The sequence below is a fragment of the Vulpes lagopus genome, chromosome 22 (assembly GCF_018345385.1).
Source record: "Vulpes lagopus strain Blue_001 chromosome 22, ASM1834538v1, whole genome shotgun sequence".
In the NCBI taxonomy this organism is placed as follows: domain Eukaryota; kingdom Metazoa; phylum Chordata; class Mammalia; order Carnivora; family Canidae; genus Vulpes; species Vulpes lagopus.
Window position 1 is genome coordinate 23,512,512 of NC_054845.1, and position 18,109 is coordinate 23,530,620.

The 18,109-nt window shown below is 43.8% G+C and overlaps 1 protein-coding gene across 5 annotated transcripts in view; it reads left to right on the forward strand.

Annotated features, from left to right (window-relative positions):
* Positions 1-18,109, forward strand: part of SMARCAL1 (SWI/SNF related, matrix associated, actin dependent regulator of chromatin, subfamily a like 1) — a 63,711-nt gene that overhangs the window by 33,800 nt on the left and 11,802 nt on the right. For all 5 annotated transcript variants that reach the window (XR_005985028.1, XR_005985026.1, XR_005985027.1 and 2 more), the window contains exons 11-16: positions 620-838; positions 6,691-6,761; positions 10,057-10,159; positions 15,138-15,320; positions 16,491-16,591; positions 17,511-17,607. Coding sequence is in view for 2 of the 5 variants with exons in the window: in XM_041737297.1 (XP_041593231.1) it covers positions 620-838; positions 6,691-6,761; positions 10,057-10,159; positions 15,138-15,320; positions 16,491-16,591; positions 17,511-17,607 (774 nt within the window). In the remaining 3 variants the exon portion in view is untranslated. The remainder of the gene's footprint in view (positions 1-619; positions 839-6,690; positions 6,762-10,056; positions 10,160-15,137; positions 15,321-16,490; positions 16,592-17,510; positions 17,608-18,109) is intronic.

The following is an 18,109-nucleotide window of genomic DNA, read 5'->3' on the forward strand; positions in this document are numbered from 1 at the left end:
TTTTTATGAAGGACCGCTTGGGTACCATGAAACCTGCCTCTGGTCTCAGCCAGGCTGGCAAAAGCTTGTGCTTTGGATTCCTCCCTTTAGTTCCACCAACTGCAGCAACGCTGCGTTCATCTCACTGCTCCCGGCCGTGCCGGGATAGCCTGTTTTAAATGAACAGCAGCCTCTTAAATCTCAATGCATCTCCTCAAGCAGAGATATTACTGAACACGGGACTTGTTACAATGTGCAGTGGACTCTAGGATAAGCCCCAGGGAAGATGTGATTTCATTGTTTAGAATACAGGAATAGTCTGACAAGCTGAGTGTCTTGTTTGATTTTAAATGTAACGGACACCAGCCCTCTCAGCATCTTGCATTTGCTGCTCGGAAGTTTGGCATGTAGAATGCCGAGATAGTGGTTTTTAGTTGCTTTATTCCTGACTTTCTTTTTCTCTTTTCCTTCTTTGTTCCCATCTCTATCCTATGAGGTTTTATTCATCCTTTAGAGCCACTTGAAGTTCTCTGAGCAAAGCCACGGGAAGAGAAAGTTGTGAGCAGGTTGAGGTCCCACCCTGGTTAACGTGACCCTGGGAGAACCTAACGGGCACTGTGGCCTGGTTCTCTCTCCACAGCAGCCCTGGGGATGGGACTATTCGGGCTCCTCCAACCTGGGCGAGCTGAAGCTCCTCCTGGAGGAAGCGGTCATGCTGCGACGCCTCAAGTGTGATGTCCTCGCTCAGCTCCCACCCAAGCAGCGCAAGATGGTCATCATTGTCCCCGGCCGGATCAGCACCAGGGCCAGAGCCGCCCTGGACGCCGCGGCCAAGGAAATGACCACCATGGACAAAACTGTGAGTCTGGGGCTTGAGATGGGGATTGGGAATTTGAGCTGTTCCTTCTCGGGAGTGGGCCTGCAGGGGTTACCCAGGGTTCTCTGAGCTTGCTGGGCTGTGACCTCTTCCCACGCTCCTGGGCAAGGACGCTGAGCCCATGCCATTTCTCAGCCTACCTTGTCTGCTTCCAAAATCTCTTACTAATTTGTGGTTTTATACACGTGTAGATCAGATCACTGTTGACAGTTGGTCATAAAAATAAACCCCATAGCAACTGCAGAATGGTGATGTATGTTCTGAATCCCTCAAAGAGAGTTGAGATTTATATTTATTTAGTATATTTTGAGAATGTCTAGTAACTGTTAGTCTAGTAACAGAAGCTAGTTCTAGGTGTATTTGATGCGTATGTTAACCCTCTTTTAGTCCAAATAACAAATTGACATATGACAAAAGTAGAGTTTTCAAATCCTCTTAACCCTTAATCCTTATTAACAGTTACTTACGGTTGGCAAGAAGTTGGCATCCCCATTTTACAGAAAGGGAAACTAAGGCCCGCAGAGAATGTGATTTACTCAGTCTTACAGTGGCTCCATGGCAGACCTGAGGCTGTAACCGAGCCTGTTACCCCTATATTTTAAGGTCTTTCCACTATGTTGGTTTTATCTTTTCAAAACACTTTCCTATCTGCCTTTAGTGTCACACTGCGCTAAGTGCTGTAAAATAATTTACACCAGCTCCACTTCTGTCCTTTTGGGATAAAACCCTGCAGTTTTCATTGCCAAGAAAATAACAGTCGTTGACATTTTTTGACATTATCATAAAGCATTATCTGGGCTTGTTATTATCCTGCATAAAGAAACTTAGATCAAGATGAGATCCCAGCCTTCTGGGAGAGCACAAAATAAATAGGAATGACAAGAGACCGATGCATGTTTTTTTTTGTGTGTGTTATTTTACCACATTAAGAGTAAGACCAGTGGGTAACTCTTAAGAAACAAGAGTGTAGTATGTTGTTGAGCTGTATTTAATTTCTGCTGTACATGTATGTAATAATCTGGGTAGTCTGGAGGAAATGAGCAGCCATAATCTTTTTGCTGTGGCTTTTCCAACAAAGTTCTCTAACATCGATGTGGATACACATACAGACCAATGGTCCTCCACCTGTATTTCAGCGGAACATGAGCAGAAGCAGATGCTCTGTTACTAAATTCACTGTCAGTTAGCTTTTTCCGATTTCTAGAGGTAAAAATTCAGTGAATGGAAATCTCCCCCCCCCCCCATTTTTAAGATTTATTTATTATTTATTTATTTACTTATTAGAGAAGGAGAGCATGCTGGGGGCAGGCACAGAGGGAGAAGTAGAATGAGAATTGGAAGCAGACTCACTGAGTGCAGAGCCCATCATGGAGCTTGATCTCACAAGACCTGAGCCAAAATCAAGAGTCAGCTGCTCAACAGACTGAGCCACCCAGGCACCCCTGAGTGGAAATTCTCTTTCTCAGTTTTAAGCTTTTTCTTACAATTCTCTTAAATCTTTAATGTCTACTAACTGCTGCCCACGAGTGAATTCTGCCAGCAAGAAAACCAATGAACAAGTATGGCAAATATATTAATGGGAAAATTCAGATGTAGGATGTTTTTAGGTGCAAAGATCTGAGTGTTTATGTTCTGCGTTTTAGTTCCTCGTGTGTGTGGTGGAAGTAAGCCTATCGGTATTTCGTGGAATTCTCCCAGAGAACCTCTTCACCTGTACCTGGTCCCCCTCTCAAACCAGGCAGAGAACAGCCCATGTAGACAACAGAAAAAGTGGTCAGTGGGCATTTGAATCGAGGAGGGACAGCGCATTGAGTGGCCAAGGGGCAACTGTAAATTGTGCAATATGGCTAAAGAGAAAAAGAAGTATGGGAATTTTTAACTTAGTGCAGCAAGATTTAATAACATTTGAGAATTTTGTTGCCAGGTTATGTAGTCCCTCGCCTTACTTTAGGGGGCTCTTTCTAAAGATGATTTCAGATGCAGCTTGGAGTTTTGATTTCTGAGTTCACAGGCAATAATGTGAAATTTAGTAGGCTAAACTATGGAAATCAGGAATGTTGGGTATTTTTATAACTTGCAGTAGCTGTGTAAATCCCTTAAGTTCTTTGGGATGTTTTAATATCTTCTTGCCTAAAGAGGGGAGTCATGACTTGCCTCATATGCCTGGTGCTGGAAATGTACCTAAGGGCTGTGTCAGTTGCTCTGAGTCCATCCTGTTGGGTGATTGGTCTCCCTACTTCTTCACCCCAGAGTCTTAACACTGTTGTGCAAATTATGCAAAACCTAGGCTGCAGTGTAATTCAAGAATCCAGCAGAGAAAGAACCTAGAGCTCTTCTCAGGTCCAGTGCTTGGGAGTTGCTTTGTTTCCTTGGCATCTTAGGAAAATTAGGAGTTTGTCCCTAAAAGAGAGAAATTGAGTTGGTACAGATGACCTGCAGTAAGACGCTGAGGCCAGATACTAGATTCTTTCCCATAACAAGATAAATCCTTGATAAATTGGTTCCCTTTTCTGTTCTTTAACGTAAATTCATTTTTATGATGGAACATTCAAGAAGAAAATGAACTTAGGAGCTTGGCCCTTTAGACTGCCAGAAGCTTTCTTACTCCAAAGCCACTTATGTGGTACATCTGGCAACTGTGGATCTGGTCCAAGGCAATACCCTCCCTTAATTCAGGAAGGGGAGCCAGTGTCAGCCGGGAGTGGGACCAGGTGGCCATTGACATCTCTTCCAAATCCTGAGTTGAAAAAGTTAAAATGGGGGATTGTGGTTTTATGGTCTTAGGCAAGTAAGGATGGCCTGTGAGTCTAAGAACGTCGCCCCTCCCACTTTTAAGTTACTTGTAGCACGAAGTTTCCCTGCATGCTGTGCATTATGGTGGTTCCAGCAAAGCACTGCCAACCTATCAAGAAGTGATTCTTTGCTCCCTCACGTCTTCCCCTGTGGGAGAAGCCATTTTTTAAAAAGCTTTAAATCACAGAAGCCAAGGCAAAGCAGCCCATTTATAAAATATAATGTACAAGGAAAGCTTTTTCTTATTTTCAGCTGAAATAATAGATATCTCTTCACAGGCTAAGAAAAGCTGACTCTAATCCTCTTTTGTCTATAGTAATTTTTTGATCAGCAAGACCAGGAGCAGAAAAATGGAACAAGTCCGTGCAGACTTCCCGGTGACAGTATCAGTTCACCCTTCTGCCGTTTGACAATACATTCTAATTCCAACATTAAAAAAAATAATAAATTCAAAACCCCAGTGGATCTAATTTAGTAAAAGTCCGGGAACAAAGAATGCAGGTTATTTAAAATTTCCTGGCCCACGACTGGCAAAAGAAGGAAGATCATTAAAGGACTAGTATTGTGTCTACTCCGTTTTGGAGAGGTTTGGGCCTTTCTTAAGATCAAACTCTTGATCTCTCCTGCATTAAAAATACTGTAGAAAAGTTCTTAAAAATAACATCAATTTAGTGTTTCTTAGTACTATGCTGTAAAGAAGAATTACTCATCTTTTATATCATAAAATTTTGCCATGTATCATTTGAGTCATTTTTCTGTAAAATGTACATGTATTTTGCTTGAAAATATTTATGTATACATACATATAAATATATATATAATTTACAGATATAAATAACATTTTTAAAAGATGAATGGGTACCCTGTAAACATCTATCAGGTAGGGAAGAAAACAGTTTACAAAACCACATCATGAACATTTTTCTGTGCTGTTAAGTGTTGTTTTATTTTATTTTTTTTCGATTTTATTTATTTATTTATTTATGAGGGACACACAGAGAGAAAGACGCAGAGACACAGGCAGAGGAAGAAGCAGGCTCCATGCAGGATGCCCAACGTGGGACTCGATCCCAGGCCTCCAGGATCATACCCCGGGCCGAAGGCAGCACTAAACTGCTGAGCCACCCGGGCTGCCCTTAAGTGTTGTTTTAAAGCACTGTAGGTGTTATTGTCCCAAGGCCGTATTACAATTTTGCGTCATTTTGAGTTGGAGGTTTGGGGTATTTCAGCTCAGTCTTCTAAGTAACGACACTGAGAAAGCAGTTTACGTAGGGCTTTGGTGGATGTGAAGGAGTGAGTCGTTGGGACATGGGGATGGATAGGCGCCCTTGGCAGGCTTTGGGGTGCATGGGTGGTCATCCCTGCAGGTGCCCAGTGGACCAACCCCCAAAACCAAGTGTGATAAAAATGTTTGCTCCCCACACCTCATCAGCTCCTGGTGGCCAGTCTCAAATAGGCAAGGTTTCTCAGAGTGCTCCCTGCCACATGTCCATGTTCTGCTTTCCCCCTCTGCTTAGCAGGTGTGGAGTGAGTGAGTGGGAATGGAAGGAAGGACCTGACAGGAGCAGTGGGGGTCTCCAAAGGGCACGGGAGTCAGCGTGAAGCCAGGACAACTAGGGTGCCGTCTGCTTGAGGCAGGCCCACAGCGGGTGAGGTGGTCAGCGCCTGGAAGTCCGGCTCTGTCCCTTTGGCGTATCCTGCCAGGGTCTATATTATGTTAGAGGGCTTGGCCTGCCGCAAGGGACCCTTTGAGGGGATGTGAATGGACCTCAGGACGCCTGTGAGCTCTTTGTCCAGAAGCGAAAGGTGTGTGTCCAGAGCTTCATCAGAGTCTACGCTGGGTCTATAGCTGAGAAGGTTGAAGACACACCATCTTGGAGTCGCATCTCCAACTAGAGTTCTCAGGAAGTTGGTTCAGTTGGACCTGTGTCACAAGGCAGAAGGGACGGTGGCCACCACTGCCACAACAGTGACATGGCCCTGCTCCCCTGTCAGTGCCCAACCCCCCCATCCCCAGGTTATCGTCCTTCTTTCTCATCAAGCCCTAGAGGAAAGATACTGATAAGGGGCAGGAAGCTGTTTTGACCAGGCAGCTTGTCCCACCGTCTGTGGTGTCGATTGTTTGAGGTACAGCCAGGCTGTGGCCGCTTTCCTGAGTTACTAACAAGTCAGGGCCATGGATGTTATTACTGTGGGGTCACTTCTTTGTTACCTGAAGAAGCTATTGTGTCGGTCACTGGCCTCACGGGGCCTGGGCACAAAAAAATCTAGGAGCATCTGTAATCCATTCTAGCCAGTGGAAGGAGAGGGCCACCCCAGAGTGATGGTAAGAGTGTCTGTCATCTCTGGGGACCCAGAGTGATGGTAAATGTTATCTCATAATATGATGAAACTATATTGTGCCTCTCCTGTGCTAGCATTCTCGATTAATATTTATTTAGATGCCAACTATAAAGAAAACATGGTTTCTTCTCCTAGGAGGTCGGTGACCTTATGTGGGAGTGAGGCCAAAAAACATGTGAATGGCCGTTTTGAGATGATACTAGAATAGACTAGTTGGGGTCAGTTGGAATTGATTCAGTAAGTCTTGGACCAGAGTAAGCTTGGTCATCTGGGTATGGACACAATGTGGCAGAGGAAAAGGGGGAGGCAAAAAGGAACAAGTTGTAAGCAGACTGTAGGACGTGGTTCACACAGCTTCCCAAGGGGGGCGGTGCATTTCAGCTGATCACGTGAGCCTGTGTGGATGGGGGAACCCTGCCTGACACCTTTCCCGGGGGCTCTCATGTTCCTGGTCTCACTGGCTGTTCACGGCAGTTCCTCGGAGGTGATAGGGTACCTACCATGCCACGTGTCCGATGACAAACTATGGAGTCTCTACAGTTCCCACAGCTTGGCCAAACTGAGTGGATGAGTCAGGGTCTCCCAGCTCTGAAAACGGGTGTTAGGATTTGTCAAGCTCAGAGCGGTGGTAATTATGTCAGCTTACCCCCGGGTTCACAGAGTGGGAGACTTTAAACCCCAGACTTCTCTTTCCACAGAAACAGCAGCAGAAAGAAGCTCTCCTTCTCTTCTTCAACAGAACAGCTGAAGCTAAAATCCCATCTGTCATGTAAGTGGCCACCAAGTGTCGACTTCTCTCTCCCACTCTGTCTCTCTCTCATCTTTAAAAAGAAGCACCTGTTACCTTAATCCACCAGAACAGTTTCAGTGCTCTGCAAGAAATGATCAGAGACTAGGATTACAGCTGCCTTCAGTACAGAGTTCAGGGCAGCGTAGCCTCATCACCCGTGGGGCATAAGCAGGCCGGTCACTGGGGCACTGCTAGCCTGAGTGTGCGGTCCTCGAGAGATCCTGTCTTAACCAGGTAAGCTGGCACTGCTGCCACTTAGAGGAGGGCAGGACTGACCAAACGCTAAAGGGAACTTTTCCCCTTGGTAGGAAACCTTTGGTCACTTGCCTGTAGACACAAGGTCGGGGTTTCACAGAAGACCAGGAAGGCTGCCCTATGGGGATTCTCTGGTATTTTCCAAAGACATGAAGTCTCAGCCATTATTCACCTACATAAAAAGGCAACTGTCAAAGTTTGTTCAAAAGATATGGGCAAGTGGCCATTGTCACACTTAGTTTTCCTTCCGTCTTATAAACTAAGGCTGAAGTCATAATTCCTATTCTTAAATGTATTCAGTGGCTTGAAAAATTGTCTGCCTTTCTTAAAGAAAGGAAAAACCCACTCATGTTCACATATTCACTGTGGTAGAAACTTGAGGCAATTCTCATGACGTGCATTTGCCTGATTTTTTATTGTTTAACATTCATGTGAGACTCTGGCAGGATAATGGTCCAAGTGATTTAATTACAATGAAAATGAATTTAGCGTGGGTTGAGCGGTGCCAGCTTGGCTGTGAGGACCAAGATCTGTGGATAAATTGAGATATACACAGCCTACCCCACCCTCTCACTCAGCCTCCAGACCCCCCAGTCTCTCCGGCCTCTCCCTCTGTACCCCGAAATGCGGTAAGAGAGTGAGTTCCCCACATTCTTCCAATCTAAGATTTCCCCTACTCACCCCAGAAAGACTGCTGAATGTTGGCCAGCTCTCCTCACCCTCGGGGCGCTGCCCTTTTCATTTATGAGACTGTTAGGAGACTAATGAACTCCAGATGTGGTTTTACAACCTGGAAACTTACCTCTCAGAAACTCCTCAGAATTGCCCCCACCAGCCCATTTCTCACAAGCTGCTGAGTAACAGATGGCAAGGGTGTGATCCTTTTCCCTCGCTCTTCTCCGCTCATAACCTACAAAATTCAGGGTCTGTGGAGTGCTGGGCCCAGAACCATCCATTTGCTTAGAAATGTTAAATCTGGCCATTCCACCACCTCATAAACAGACTTTGGTACTGCCTCGTTTTAGGTAGGGTGGCTTGAACAACAGAAGTTTATTTCTTACGCTTCTAGAGGCTCAGAAGTCCCAAGATCAAGGCACCAGCAAATGTAGCGTCTGGTGAGGGCCCACTTCCTGGCTTGCAGACAGCCGTCTTCTCCGTGTCCTCCCGTGACAGAAGGGGCGAGGGTGCTCTTTGTGGGGGTCGGGGGGGTCCTCTGATCAGGATGTTGATTTCATTCATGGGGACTCTGCCTGTGTGACCTTATCACTTCCCAAAGTCTCATCTCATGACAACCTCCCCTCGGGGGTTATTATTTCAACCATATTTGGCGGGGGAGGGGCGCCTGCATACTTTTTCAAGATTCCGTGATCAATCTATAGTGCTTTCTAATTTCCAACCAGTTTTGACATCTGCTAACTCATTTCACACTTCCAGCCTCTTTGTAAGATCAGTCAAGTAAGTCAAATTGGCCTCATTTTTAAAATGCAGTAATGGGGTAAATCTCATGTATATCTCTGGGTCTCAGAGTCACACAACTAGTAAGTGGAAATTAGATTATAAATCTTGAAACCCAAATTTCCTCTGCTAATTGTTTTTCTTCCCTTTTTTGCTGCTGTTTGTTTGTTTTAATTTTAATGGGCATCTTTTGATATAAAAGCCAGTGGTATTGTGGTAGGCAGATTATTTCCAGCCTGGTAACGTAGGGACATGGAAAGGATAGAAATAAAAAAAACCACATCTGAGATGTAGAGGGAAGAGAGGAATTAGGAAAACCAGGACCCGCAGTTGTTAATGAGCTGTCCAACTTGATTTTATGGCCTTGTGACTTTCTGATGCTGTAGCAATAAACTTTCTTGCTTATATCATGGCAAATTTTATATCTCTCAAACTAATTAAAGTAGATTCTATTAGTACCAGCTATTCACAAGTTGAACTCAAATCCATTCCCTGGTTGGCCATAGTGGTGCTTGAAAATAATTCTTAGATGCTTAGAGGCCAGGTCACCACCTGCCTGACAGGAAACCTTTGAGATTTGTCCTTCTCCAAGGAGGACAGTGTCTCTCTGGTGCCCAGACACCCCCATGGGTGAGGGTGGCCTCAGGCAGAGTAAGTCCTTTTTGCCAAATGCAGTGAATATATCCTGGACCTACTGTTTGTGTCTAGGGAGACTCACCTTCCCGTTTCACTTGTGGGAACAGTGACCTGTCCTGGGCTTGTGAACCCTCTGCAGGGCATAAATCTCCGGGAAGCCACAGAGGCTGCTGCTGGGGTGATACCCTCCACCTCCAACAGCTCCCGGGGTAGCTGCCAGCCTTCTGGGCCATGGCTAACGGTGGGGGTGGGAAATCAAGAAAAAACAGTGATGGAGGAGAAAAGTAAATCAAGGGGAGAATAAAGAGCAAGCAAATAAGGCTCTTCACTCCATCTTCCCTTGCCTCAGAAAAAAAAAAATTCCCTTACTACTGACATAACCATGGGTCCTTGCTGTCCACTGTGTGAGGGACCTGGGGAGCGTTCCCAGACTGTCTCTTCAGTACTATTACTTAATGTTTCAGTAATACACTTCCAGAAATTTGATTACTGTCAGGAATCTCCTAATCCCCTGCCTAGGCATTTTCAGATCTTAGACGGCATTTCGGTTCGTATTGAAAACACATTACAGCAAAAGTGAAAACTGTTAATTATCTTCTGTGATCCCCGAGAGTAAGAAAGTCTCAGTAACATATCAGAGACACATAAAACGTAACGATACTTGGATTTATTTGCTTATGGGAGAGGACTTAAAAAATGGAAGAACTCTTCTTGGAGGTGGCACCAGGTGGCTTCCCCGCAGCTCCTAATTTTGCTCCTTCTATTCAGGTGACCTAGCCTGAGGGGTAGGCCAGAGGTCAGCTTTCAGAGAAAGGGAGGGAAATGGGGGGGGGGAGCTGCCTCAAAGGAGTCTTCTAAAGATGCAGTGGAGTCCTTTCAGCTGGATAAGCAGATGTTTAATTTATTGTGCTGTTGTTGTCAAATGCAGTGAATATATCCTGGACCTCCTGGAAAGTGGAAGAGAGAAGTTTCTGGTGTTCGCGCACCATAAGATAGTCCTGAGTGCAGTTACAAGAGAGCTTGAGAAAAAGGTAAGCTCCCTTCGAAATTCAACATACAATGCTTCTGTAGTTTGTGTGGCGGCTGCTGAGTTGTTCTGAGCAGGTTGAGGACAGATCTGAACCAAAGAAGTGAGACCATGTTTCCAGACTTTCTGAAGAAGCTGTCTTGCTTGTAAAAGCACAGTGGAGTCCAAATACTTCCCAGCAGTGTCCTTTAACTTCTTCCCTGGTCCCTATAGATAACCCCGGAGCCTCGCTTTAACAACATCTCCCAGTGGATCTTTCCTGACTCTAAGTAGTAATTACAAGATGGTCAAGAGAGGAAGTAGCAGAAATTCTCTTGTGTGGAAACAAGTATTTATATGGATATCTCCTCTCTTCCTTTGTTCTTATTACCGTCAAAGTGGCTTTAATAATCATACCTGGCAGTGTGTAGACTTCAGTACGGAGTTTTATGGCCATTATTACTATTTTTATTATTATTATTATTATTATTATTATTATTATTATTATTATTAGAAAAATACCTAGAAAGATTTCCAAGGATGTTCATTAAAACTAAACACATCAAAAAACAAAAACAAAAAAAAAACTAAACACATCAAATTAAGAAACAAAACTTGTGAAGTTGTAACGCGTCACATGGAAATGCTGCCCAATCATCACTAGCTTGTAGAATTAGAAAAGTGAAACACATATTTTCATCTCCCTTTTCATTTTTGGTGAAAGTTGGACCATAAATTGCTTTTTGACTTTCTTCATCTTTTATTACATTTTATGTAATGATTCTTTTTTTTTTTTTTTTTAGAGAGAGAGAGAGAGCATGCATATGAGCAGTGGGGGAGGGGCAGAGGGAGAGAGAGAAATAGAATCTGAGCACAGAGCCTGAGACAGGGCTCGATCCCATTACTCTGAGGTCATGGCTCAAGCCAAAATCAAGAACTGTTCATTTCACCAACTGAGCCACCCAGGCACCCCTGTCACATTTCAAACATAGAGATGAGGACAGAGAAACATACAGCAGGCACCTTATTTTAATTTTTATATAAAATAAATTAAATATTTTGCTGTATTTATTTCAAAGTGTATATTTTAAGTAATACCATACTTAGGCCCCTCAGCAGCCCTTGAATTCATTCTCTGTCCTCCTCCCCAGATGTAACCACTGTCCCCAGTCCTTCCCTCCACGTTGTCATACTTTACTTCAAAAGTACATATTCTTCATATATGGTCTTCTCTTAGATGTGTATTTTAACTTACAGAAATGGCAGCATATGGGAGTATCCTGAAATTTACCTTTTCGCTCAATGTTATTTTTGAGATTTTTCCATGTAGTATTACGGCTATTAGCTCATTCACCATAACTGCAGAATAGTATCTCACTGGGTCACTGTGGCACAGTTTATCCATCCTCCTGGTGATGGATATGGGATTTCATTTACAGTTTTGCTATTATATGAGTACAGATATGCATATGCATGTGTGGACATGTCCAGGCATGATCTTGCATAACCATTGGATAGTCCCATCTTCAACTCTACCAGGTATTGCCATATTTCTCCCCACGCTGGCAATTCAAATTTATAATCCCACCAGCAGCATTTGGGAATTTCTGCTCTTCTGCATGCTCATTAACACTTAGTATTATCAGACTTTAAACTTTTGCCAATATAGTGAAATGAAATCTGTGCTCTTTCTTATTTTAATTTGCATTTCCCTGACTGCCACTAACAGTTGTATCCTTTAATATATTTATGGGTGATTTCTGGCTCTCTTCTGTAAATATTTTGCCTGTTTCTCTGTCAGATGGTTTGTTTGTTTCTTACCACTTTGGAAATACTCTTTTGAAATTCTGGATATTAGCTAACTTTTTTTCATTTTGTTGAAGTTTTAGTGAACATAATGTTTAATTTTTACTTGTTACAACTGAAACACATTTCCAGCTTATTAGTTTTTCCTATGTGGTTTTTAATTTTTATGAATGATTTAAAAAATCTGTCCCTCCTCAAGGTCATAAAGATTTTCTCCTATAATTTTTTGTCCTGAAAATTTTAGAGGTGGTTCATTAATCCGCCTGGGTTTGAATTTTGTATATGATGTCATGCAGGTTGCCAGCCAATGGAATTAAAAGCTATAATTATTGAAAAGGAAAAATCAGAGCTGTCACTATATTCAAGAGAATATAAAAAGAGTTATTAATACTAAAGAGAGCTATCCATTCTATTCCACCCATCTGACTACCAGTTTTTGGACCTGCATGGCTGAGTTTTATAATAGATTTTAATATCTGGAGGTACAAGTCTATCAACTTCGTTCTTTTTTCAAGTTGCCTTAGATATCTCTCCTGATTATTTTTTGAAACTCCTGTAGCATAATAATATGAAGTTCCCTTAAAATGCCCAATTGGGAGTTTTATTTGAACTGAGCTAAACCTACAAATTCATTTGGGAAGGATCACAATGTTTACAGTTTTTGCACTGGAGCATGGCCCAAGTCTCTCCAGTTCTTCATTGGTTTCTACGCTCTTCTTGATGACGTTACTATTAGGTACTTTCTATGTTGCTTTGAACTTGATCTTTTTCCCATTGTGTATTTACTAATTATAGCTGGTACATAAAAATAGCAACTTATTTTAGTATACTTATATGGAATTTAAGCACCCTACTGTACTCTAATGCTTTGATAGTTCTCCAATTAATTGCCTCGGATCTCTTGAATATAGCAGGGAGCCTGCTTCTGCCTCTGCCTATGTCTCTGCCTCTCTCTCTCTGTGTCTCACATGAATAAATAAGTAAAATCTTTGGAAAAAAAAAAAAAGAATCGAGACCTCAAAGGTGCGCCCAGGTGGCACAGTCGGTAAGCATCTGACTCTTGGTCTCAGCTCTGGTTGTGATTTCAGGGTCATGAGTTTGAGCTCATAGTGAATATGGCTGTTGGCCCCAGGGGTTTCCTTGTGCCTTTGTAATCCCTCCTGTTTCTCCCTGCCCACCCATCTCCAGGCCACCACAGACCTGTTCTGTCACTCTAATTTCCATTTTTAGAACTTTATATAAATGAGGAATGATTCAGTGTGTACTCTTTTTTTTTTAAAATTTGGTTTCTCTCAACATATTTTGAGATTCATATATGTTATTGAAGTATCATCAGTACATTCCTCCTACTGCTGAGTAAGTACTCTGTTATATGCATATACCATGGTTTTTATCCTTTCACCCATTGGTGGACATTCGCCAGCCCATCCTTTATCAGTGAAGATGAAGACTCCCTCAGGGGTGCCTGCGTGGCTCAGTCGGTTAAGTGTCTGACTCTTGGTTTCGGCTCAGGTCATGATCTCAGGGTGGTGAGATCCAGCCCTGTGTTGGTCTCTGCTCTCAGCAAGGAGTCTGCTTGAAGATTCTCTTTCCCTTTCCTTCTGCCCCTCTCCCCCCTCATATTCTCTCTCTCTCTGGCAAATAAATAAGTAAATCTTTAAAAAACCAAAAAGAATCTCCCAAATATGAAGAAATACTTGAATGGATAAATTATACTATTGCCACATAATGAAATATTATTTGGACATTAAAAATGATGTTTTAGGAAACTTTAATAGTTTAGTTTATTTACAATATAATGTTTATTGGAGAAAAGCAGGATATAAAACTTTGTGTTTAAAAATTATCATAAACGGGTCACCTGGGTGGCTCAGTGGTTGAGCATTTACCTTTGGCCCAGGTCGTGATCCCGGGGTCCTGGGATCGAGTCCCACATCAGGCTCCATGCAGGGAGCCTGCTTCTCCCTCTGCCTGTGTCTCTGCCTTGCTCTCTGTCTCTCATGAATAAATAAATGAAATCTTTTTAAAAATAAATAAATAAAAATAAATAAAAATTCAAAAAATAAAAATAAATAAATGTTATTATACACATCGAGAAGAGAGTGCCTGGCAAAAATAGATTGGTAATAGTCCCCATATTTGTATTTCCTTTGTAATGCTTGTCTTTATCATTAGGGGAAAAAAAATAGATAATTGCCCCTTAAAAGAAAATAAAAATCAGACACGTAAGGAAGATGTAGTAGCCCAGCAGTCAGCTCCTTGGCATTCATCTCAGAGGCATGAAAACTTGTGTTTACATGGAAACTTGTATACAAATGTTCATCGCAGATTGATTTGTTGTAGCCCCAACTGGACCAACCCATGTGTCCTTCCAGAGGTGAAAGGCCACGCTGTGGTACATCCACACCACAGAGTACTACTCAGGAGTAAGAAAGGAATGAGCCACCACCACTTGCAGTGCCCTGGTTAGATCTCCAGGGAATGATGCTGAGTGAAAAAAAGCCCATCCCAAAAGGTCGCCCACTCTATGACTCCATTGATACAACATTCTTTTGTTGTTGTTGTTGTTTTTGATACAACATTCTTAAAGTGAAAGGGACCTGGGAGTGGGGCAGGAAGCAAAGGGAGGTGGGTGTGGCTATAAGGATCCCTGTGGTGTTAGAACTGTTCAGTGTCTGTTTTTTTCCTGTTTCTTTCAAGTAAGCCCTATGCCAAACATGGGTCTTGAACTTGCAACCCCAAGATCAGGTCGCTTGTTGTACTGACCAAGCCTGCCAGGCTCCTGTAGCTGTTCAGTGTCTTGACTATGAAGGAGATAACGTGGAAACCCACAGTGATAACACTGTAGAACACACACATGTGAGTTTAAGTAAAACTGAGGACATGGGCATGAGATCAGTACATTGTATCAAAGTCAGCATCCTGGTTGTGATTTACTATAGTTTAACAAAATATTACCACTGGGAGAAAGTGGGCCAGATGTTCAAGGAATCTCTGTATTTTTGCTTCAACTAATGTGCATCTACAATCCCATCAACACAAAACTCAATGTGAAACAAAAAGACAAGAAGCCATGAAAGCAGTGACAGACCCGTGATCTGAGTTAGAACAGCAGCGTGGCTCTGTCCTCGGAGCCGCACCTGCCGAGCCCCAGGCACTGGTGCAGCCCACCTCACTTCCCGTCCTTGTCCCTGCAGCACGTGCCACACATCCACATCGACGGCTCCACCTCCTCGGCGGACCGAGAGGACCTGTGCCAGCAGTTCCAGCTGTTCGAGAAGCACGCTGTGGCCGTGCTGTCCATCACCGCTGCCAACATGGGCCTCACCTTCACCTCGGCTGACCTGGTGGTGTTTGCTGAGCTCTTTTGGAATCCAGGGGTAAGGGACACAGGGGACTCGAATCCCCCGGGTGTGCGTGTGGCTGTGGGGCAGAAGGAGCGAGAGCGTCAGTCTGGGCAGAGTAGGTCTCTGGGCACTCTCCCTAGCACCAGTTTTGTCTTCTTCCATCCGTTTCTGTTAGGCCTCAGAAACATGTTTTATACTTCCCAATTACCAGTCTTTTTTTTTTTTTTCCCCCAGTTACCAGTCTTAAAAGAAGTGAAGCCTTGCATATCTGTTGGCTACTTATTAGATCTTCACAGCAGTCTCCTAAGTAGTAAGAGTATCGACTCCATGTTATGGAAGGAAATACTGAAGTTTTAGAAGGCTGGAAGGAATCTTAGGAGTCCTCCCTCTGAGGGGAAATTGGGGCACAGAGAGCTCACATGCACAGCTATCCCCAAAGGGGAGCCTGCAGCTACAGCAACCCCAGCCCAGGCCTCTGGGCTTCCAGCCTGTGCCGTCTATTAGCAATCATTGCAAGCTGCTTAATCGATGCAGCCATGACAGGCGACCTTTCTGGGTGTTCCCTGAACGTGGTCTTTGTGTCCACTGGCCTCATCTGATGAGCAGAGAGCTGTGATAGCAGATATATGTCACTGGCCACACATAGGGCACGTAGACTTCTAGGCTGAAAGCATATGGGATGGAAACAATGCTTTTGGGCTTTGTAGGGCTTACCTACATATTAAAGAACCACACTACCCCTAATCATATAGGGCCTCTCTATTGTAGGGCTTACCGCCATATTAAAGAACCACACTACCCTTAATCATATAGGGCCTCTCCCTTGGTTGTGATATGTTTGCTTATTTACAAGGTAATGGTTTCTTACATGGCAAGAAGAATGGAAATGTGCCAGGCTTCCTTCATTTGCCCTTCAGCATAGCCTCCTGGCAGGTCAGAGCTTGCCGTTCGTTCCTTGAGGCACCTGGCTGTCTGGCTATAGATTCTAGATTACCCCAGAACTTTAGTTTTGTTTGATTCTCTCTTATGTTAGGTGACAGCTTCCTTGAAGGTAGAGGTTCTCAGCCTGCTGACTTGGGTCATGGAGTGAAGTCCTTTCGGAAGAAGGGTGTGGTGGGCTTGGGGGCAGGGGACTGCCTACTGTGGTGGACTCAGCCCCTTCAGGCCTTGGCCTGCACACATCCTGGTCCCTGTACCTCACAGGTGCTGCTTCAGGCTGAGGACCGGGTGCACCGAATCGGACAGTCGAGCTCTGTGAGCATCCACTACCTCGTGGCGAAAGGCACAGCTGATGACTACCTCTGGTATGGCTGGCCACTGGGGTTAAGCAAGGGTTGACGCCTGTGATGTATTTCCTTCGCTCCCTAACTGCTTCTGCTCTTGCTGATGTCTTCAGGGACCCATGCAGAAGACCCAGGAGTAATGCCCTCCCACTTCCACCATGACCATGTCAGGCCTCCTTCACAGCATTCACTCTTGACTTGCTGGGTGCATGAGGGATAAGGGGATGTGGCTCCTTTCCCAGTGTCCTGAGACAAGGGAGGGGGGAAGAAGTAAATGTGCAGGTTTGCTTGTAAGACACTCCGTCCCAGCTATGAAGACTCTGCTGAGACATGGTCATACTGCCCTCTGCTCCTTCATGGCACGTATCGGTAAAATAAGGCCATCATACAGTGCTGCAGCTGACCACTGGGAGGAAGTGGCTCACCCTGGGCCACATGGGGCTTCCTTAGAACTAGGGTAAAATTTTTCAACCCTGGGGTTCATGTCTGTTACCTAAGCAAAAAGTCTCCAAATGCTCCTTCCTAGTCATACTTACCCCTTTCCTAATACTAAGTTTCTTGATTACCTCATTAGTTTCTACTACTCATTTCTGTCACATGTGTAGGTTGTCCCTACTCCTACATCTTTGGATTTGTTGATTTGATCATTGGGTAGCTCATAACCGCGGGTCCATTTTCAGCACCAGGTTCAGAATTTTGTTGTAATGAGACATCTATTTTCTCCACATCTTCCAGTAGAAAGAATTTTGAACCTAATGATGCAAACGCTAAATTGGTTTACAGAAGAGAGAAATATTTTAGGTTGGGTGTTTGTACCTTGAGCGCTCCAAAGAAGTGAAACAGCATGCCTCAGTCCCATAAAAACTAGGAGGGTGATCTGTTTTTAATCCCGCTGGTTCTGTGCAGCTTGTATTCACCGCAGCTCTTTTCTCCCCAACAGGCCCCTAATTCAAGAGAAGATTAGAGTTCTGGGTGAAGCCGGACTTTCTGAGACCAATTTTTCAGAAATGACAGAAGCTACTAATTACTTCTACAAGGTAACACCAGCAAATGGCTCCTTGCCACTGGGGTGGGGGGAGCTGTTGAGTTGTCTCCTCAGCCCTTGGGTCATGAAAGAGAAGTGGATCACTCTTGGGGATTTCACTCAGCCTCATGCAGAATGGTGGCCTTCAGGTAGCTCCTCTGAAAACCAAGTGTCTTCTCCTTCTCATGGAACTGCCCAAAATCAGAGTCTGAGTAAAATCAGCAATATCTTTGAGTGACAGGAAGACTAGAGAGTCTGAGGATTTGATCTTTCATTTACATTGATGTAGTAACTAAATGCTTCCTTTCAAATGTAATGATCGAGATAAATAAGTCTTAGAGATCATATTTTTATTTTTTTTAATTCATATTTTAAGTAACCTCTACACCGAACATGGGGCTTAAACTCATGACACCCAGATCAAGAGTTGGCATGCTCCTCTGGCTGAGCCAGAAACCCCAAATATCATATTTTTAAATGTAGAGTATAAATTATCCTCATAAACAGTTAATAAG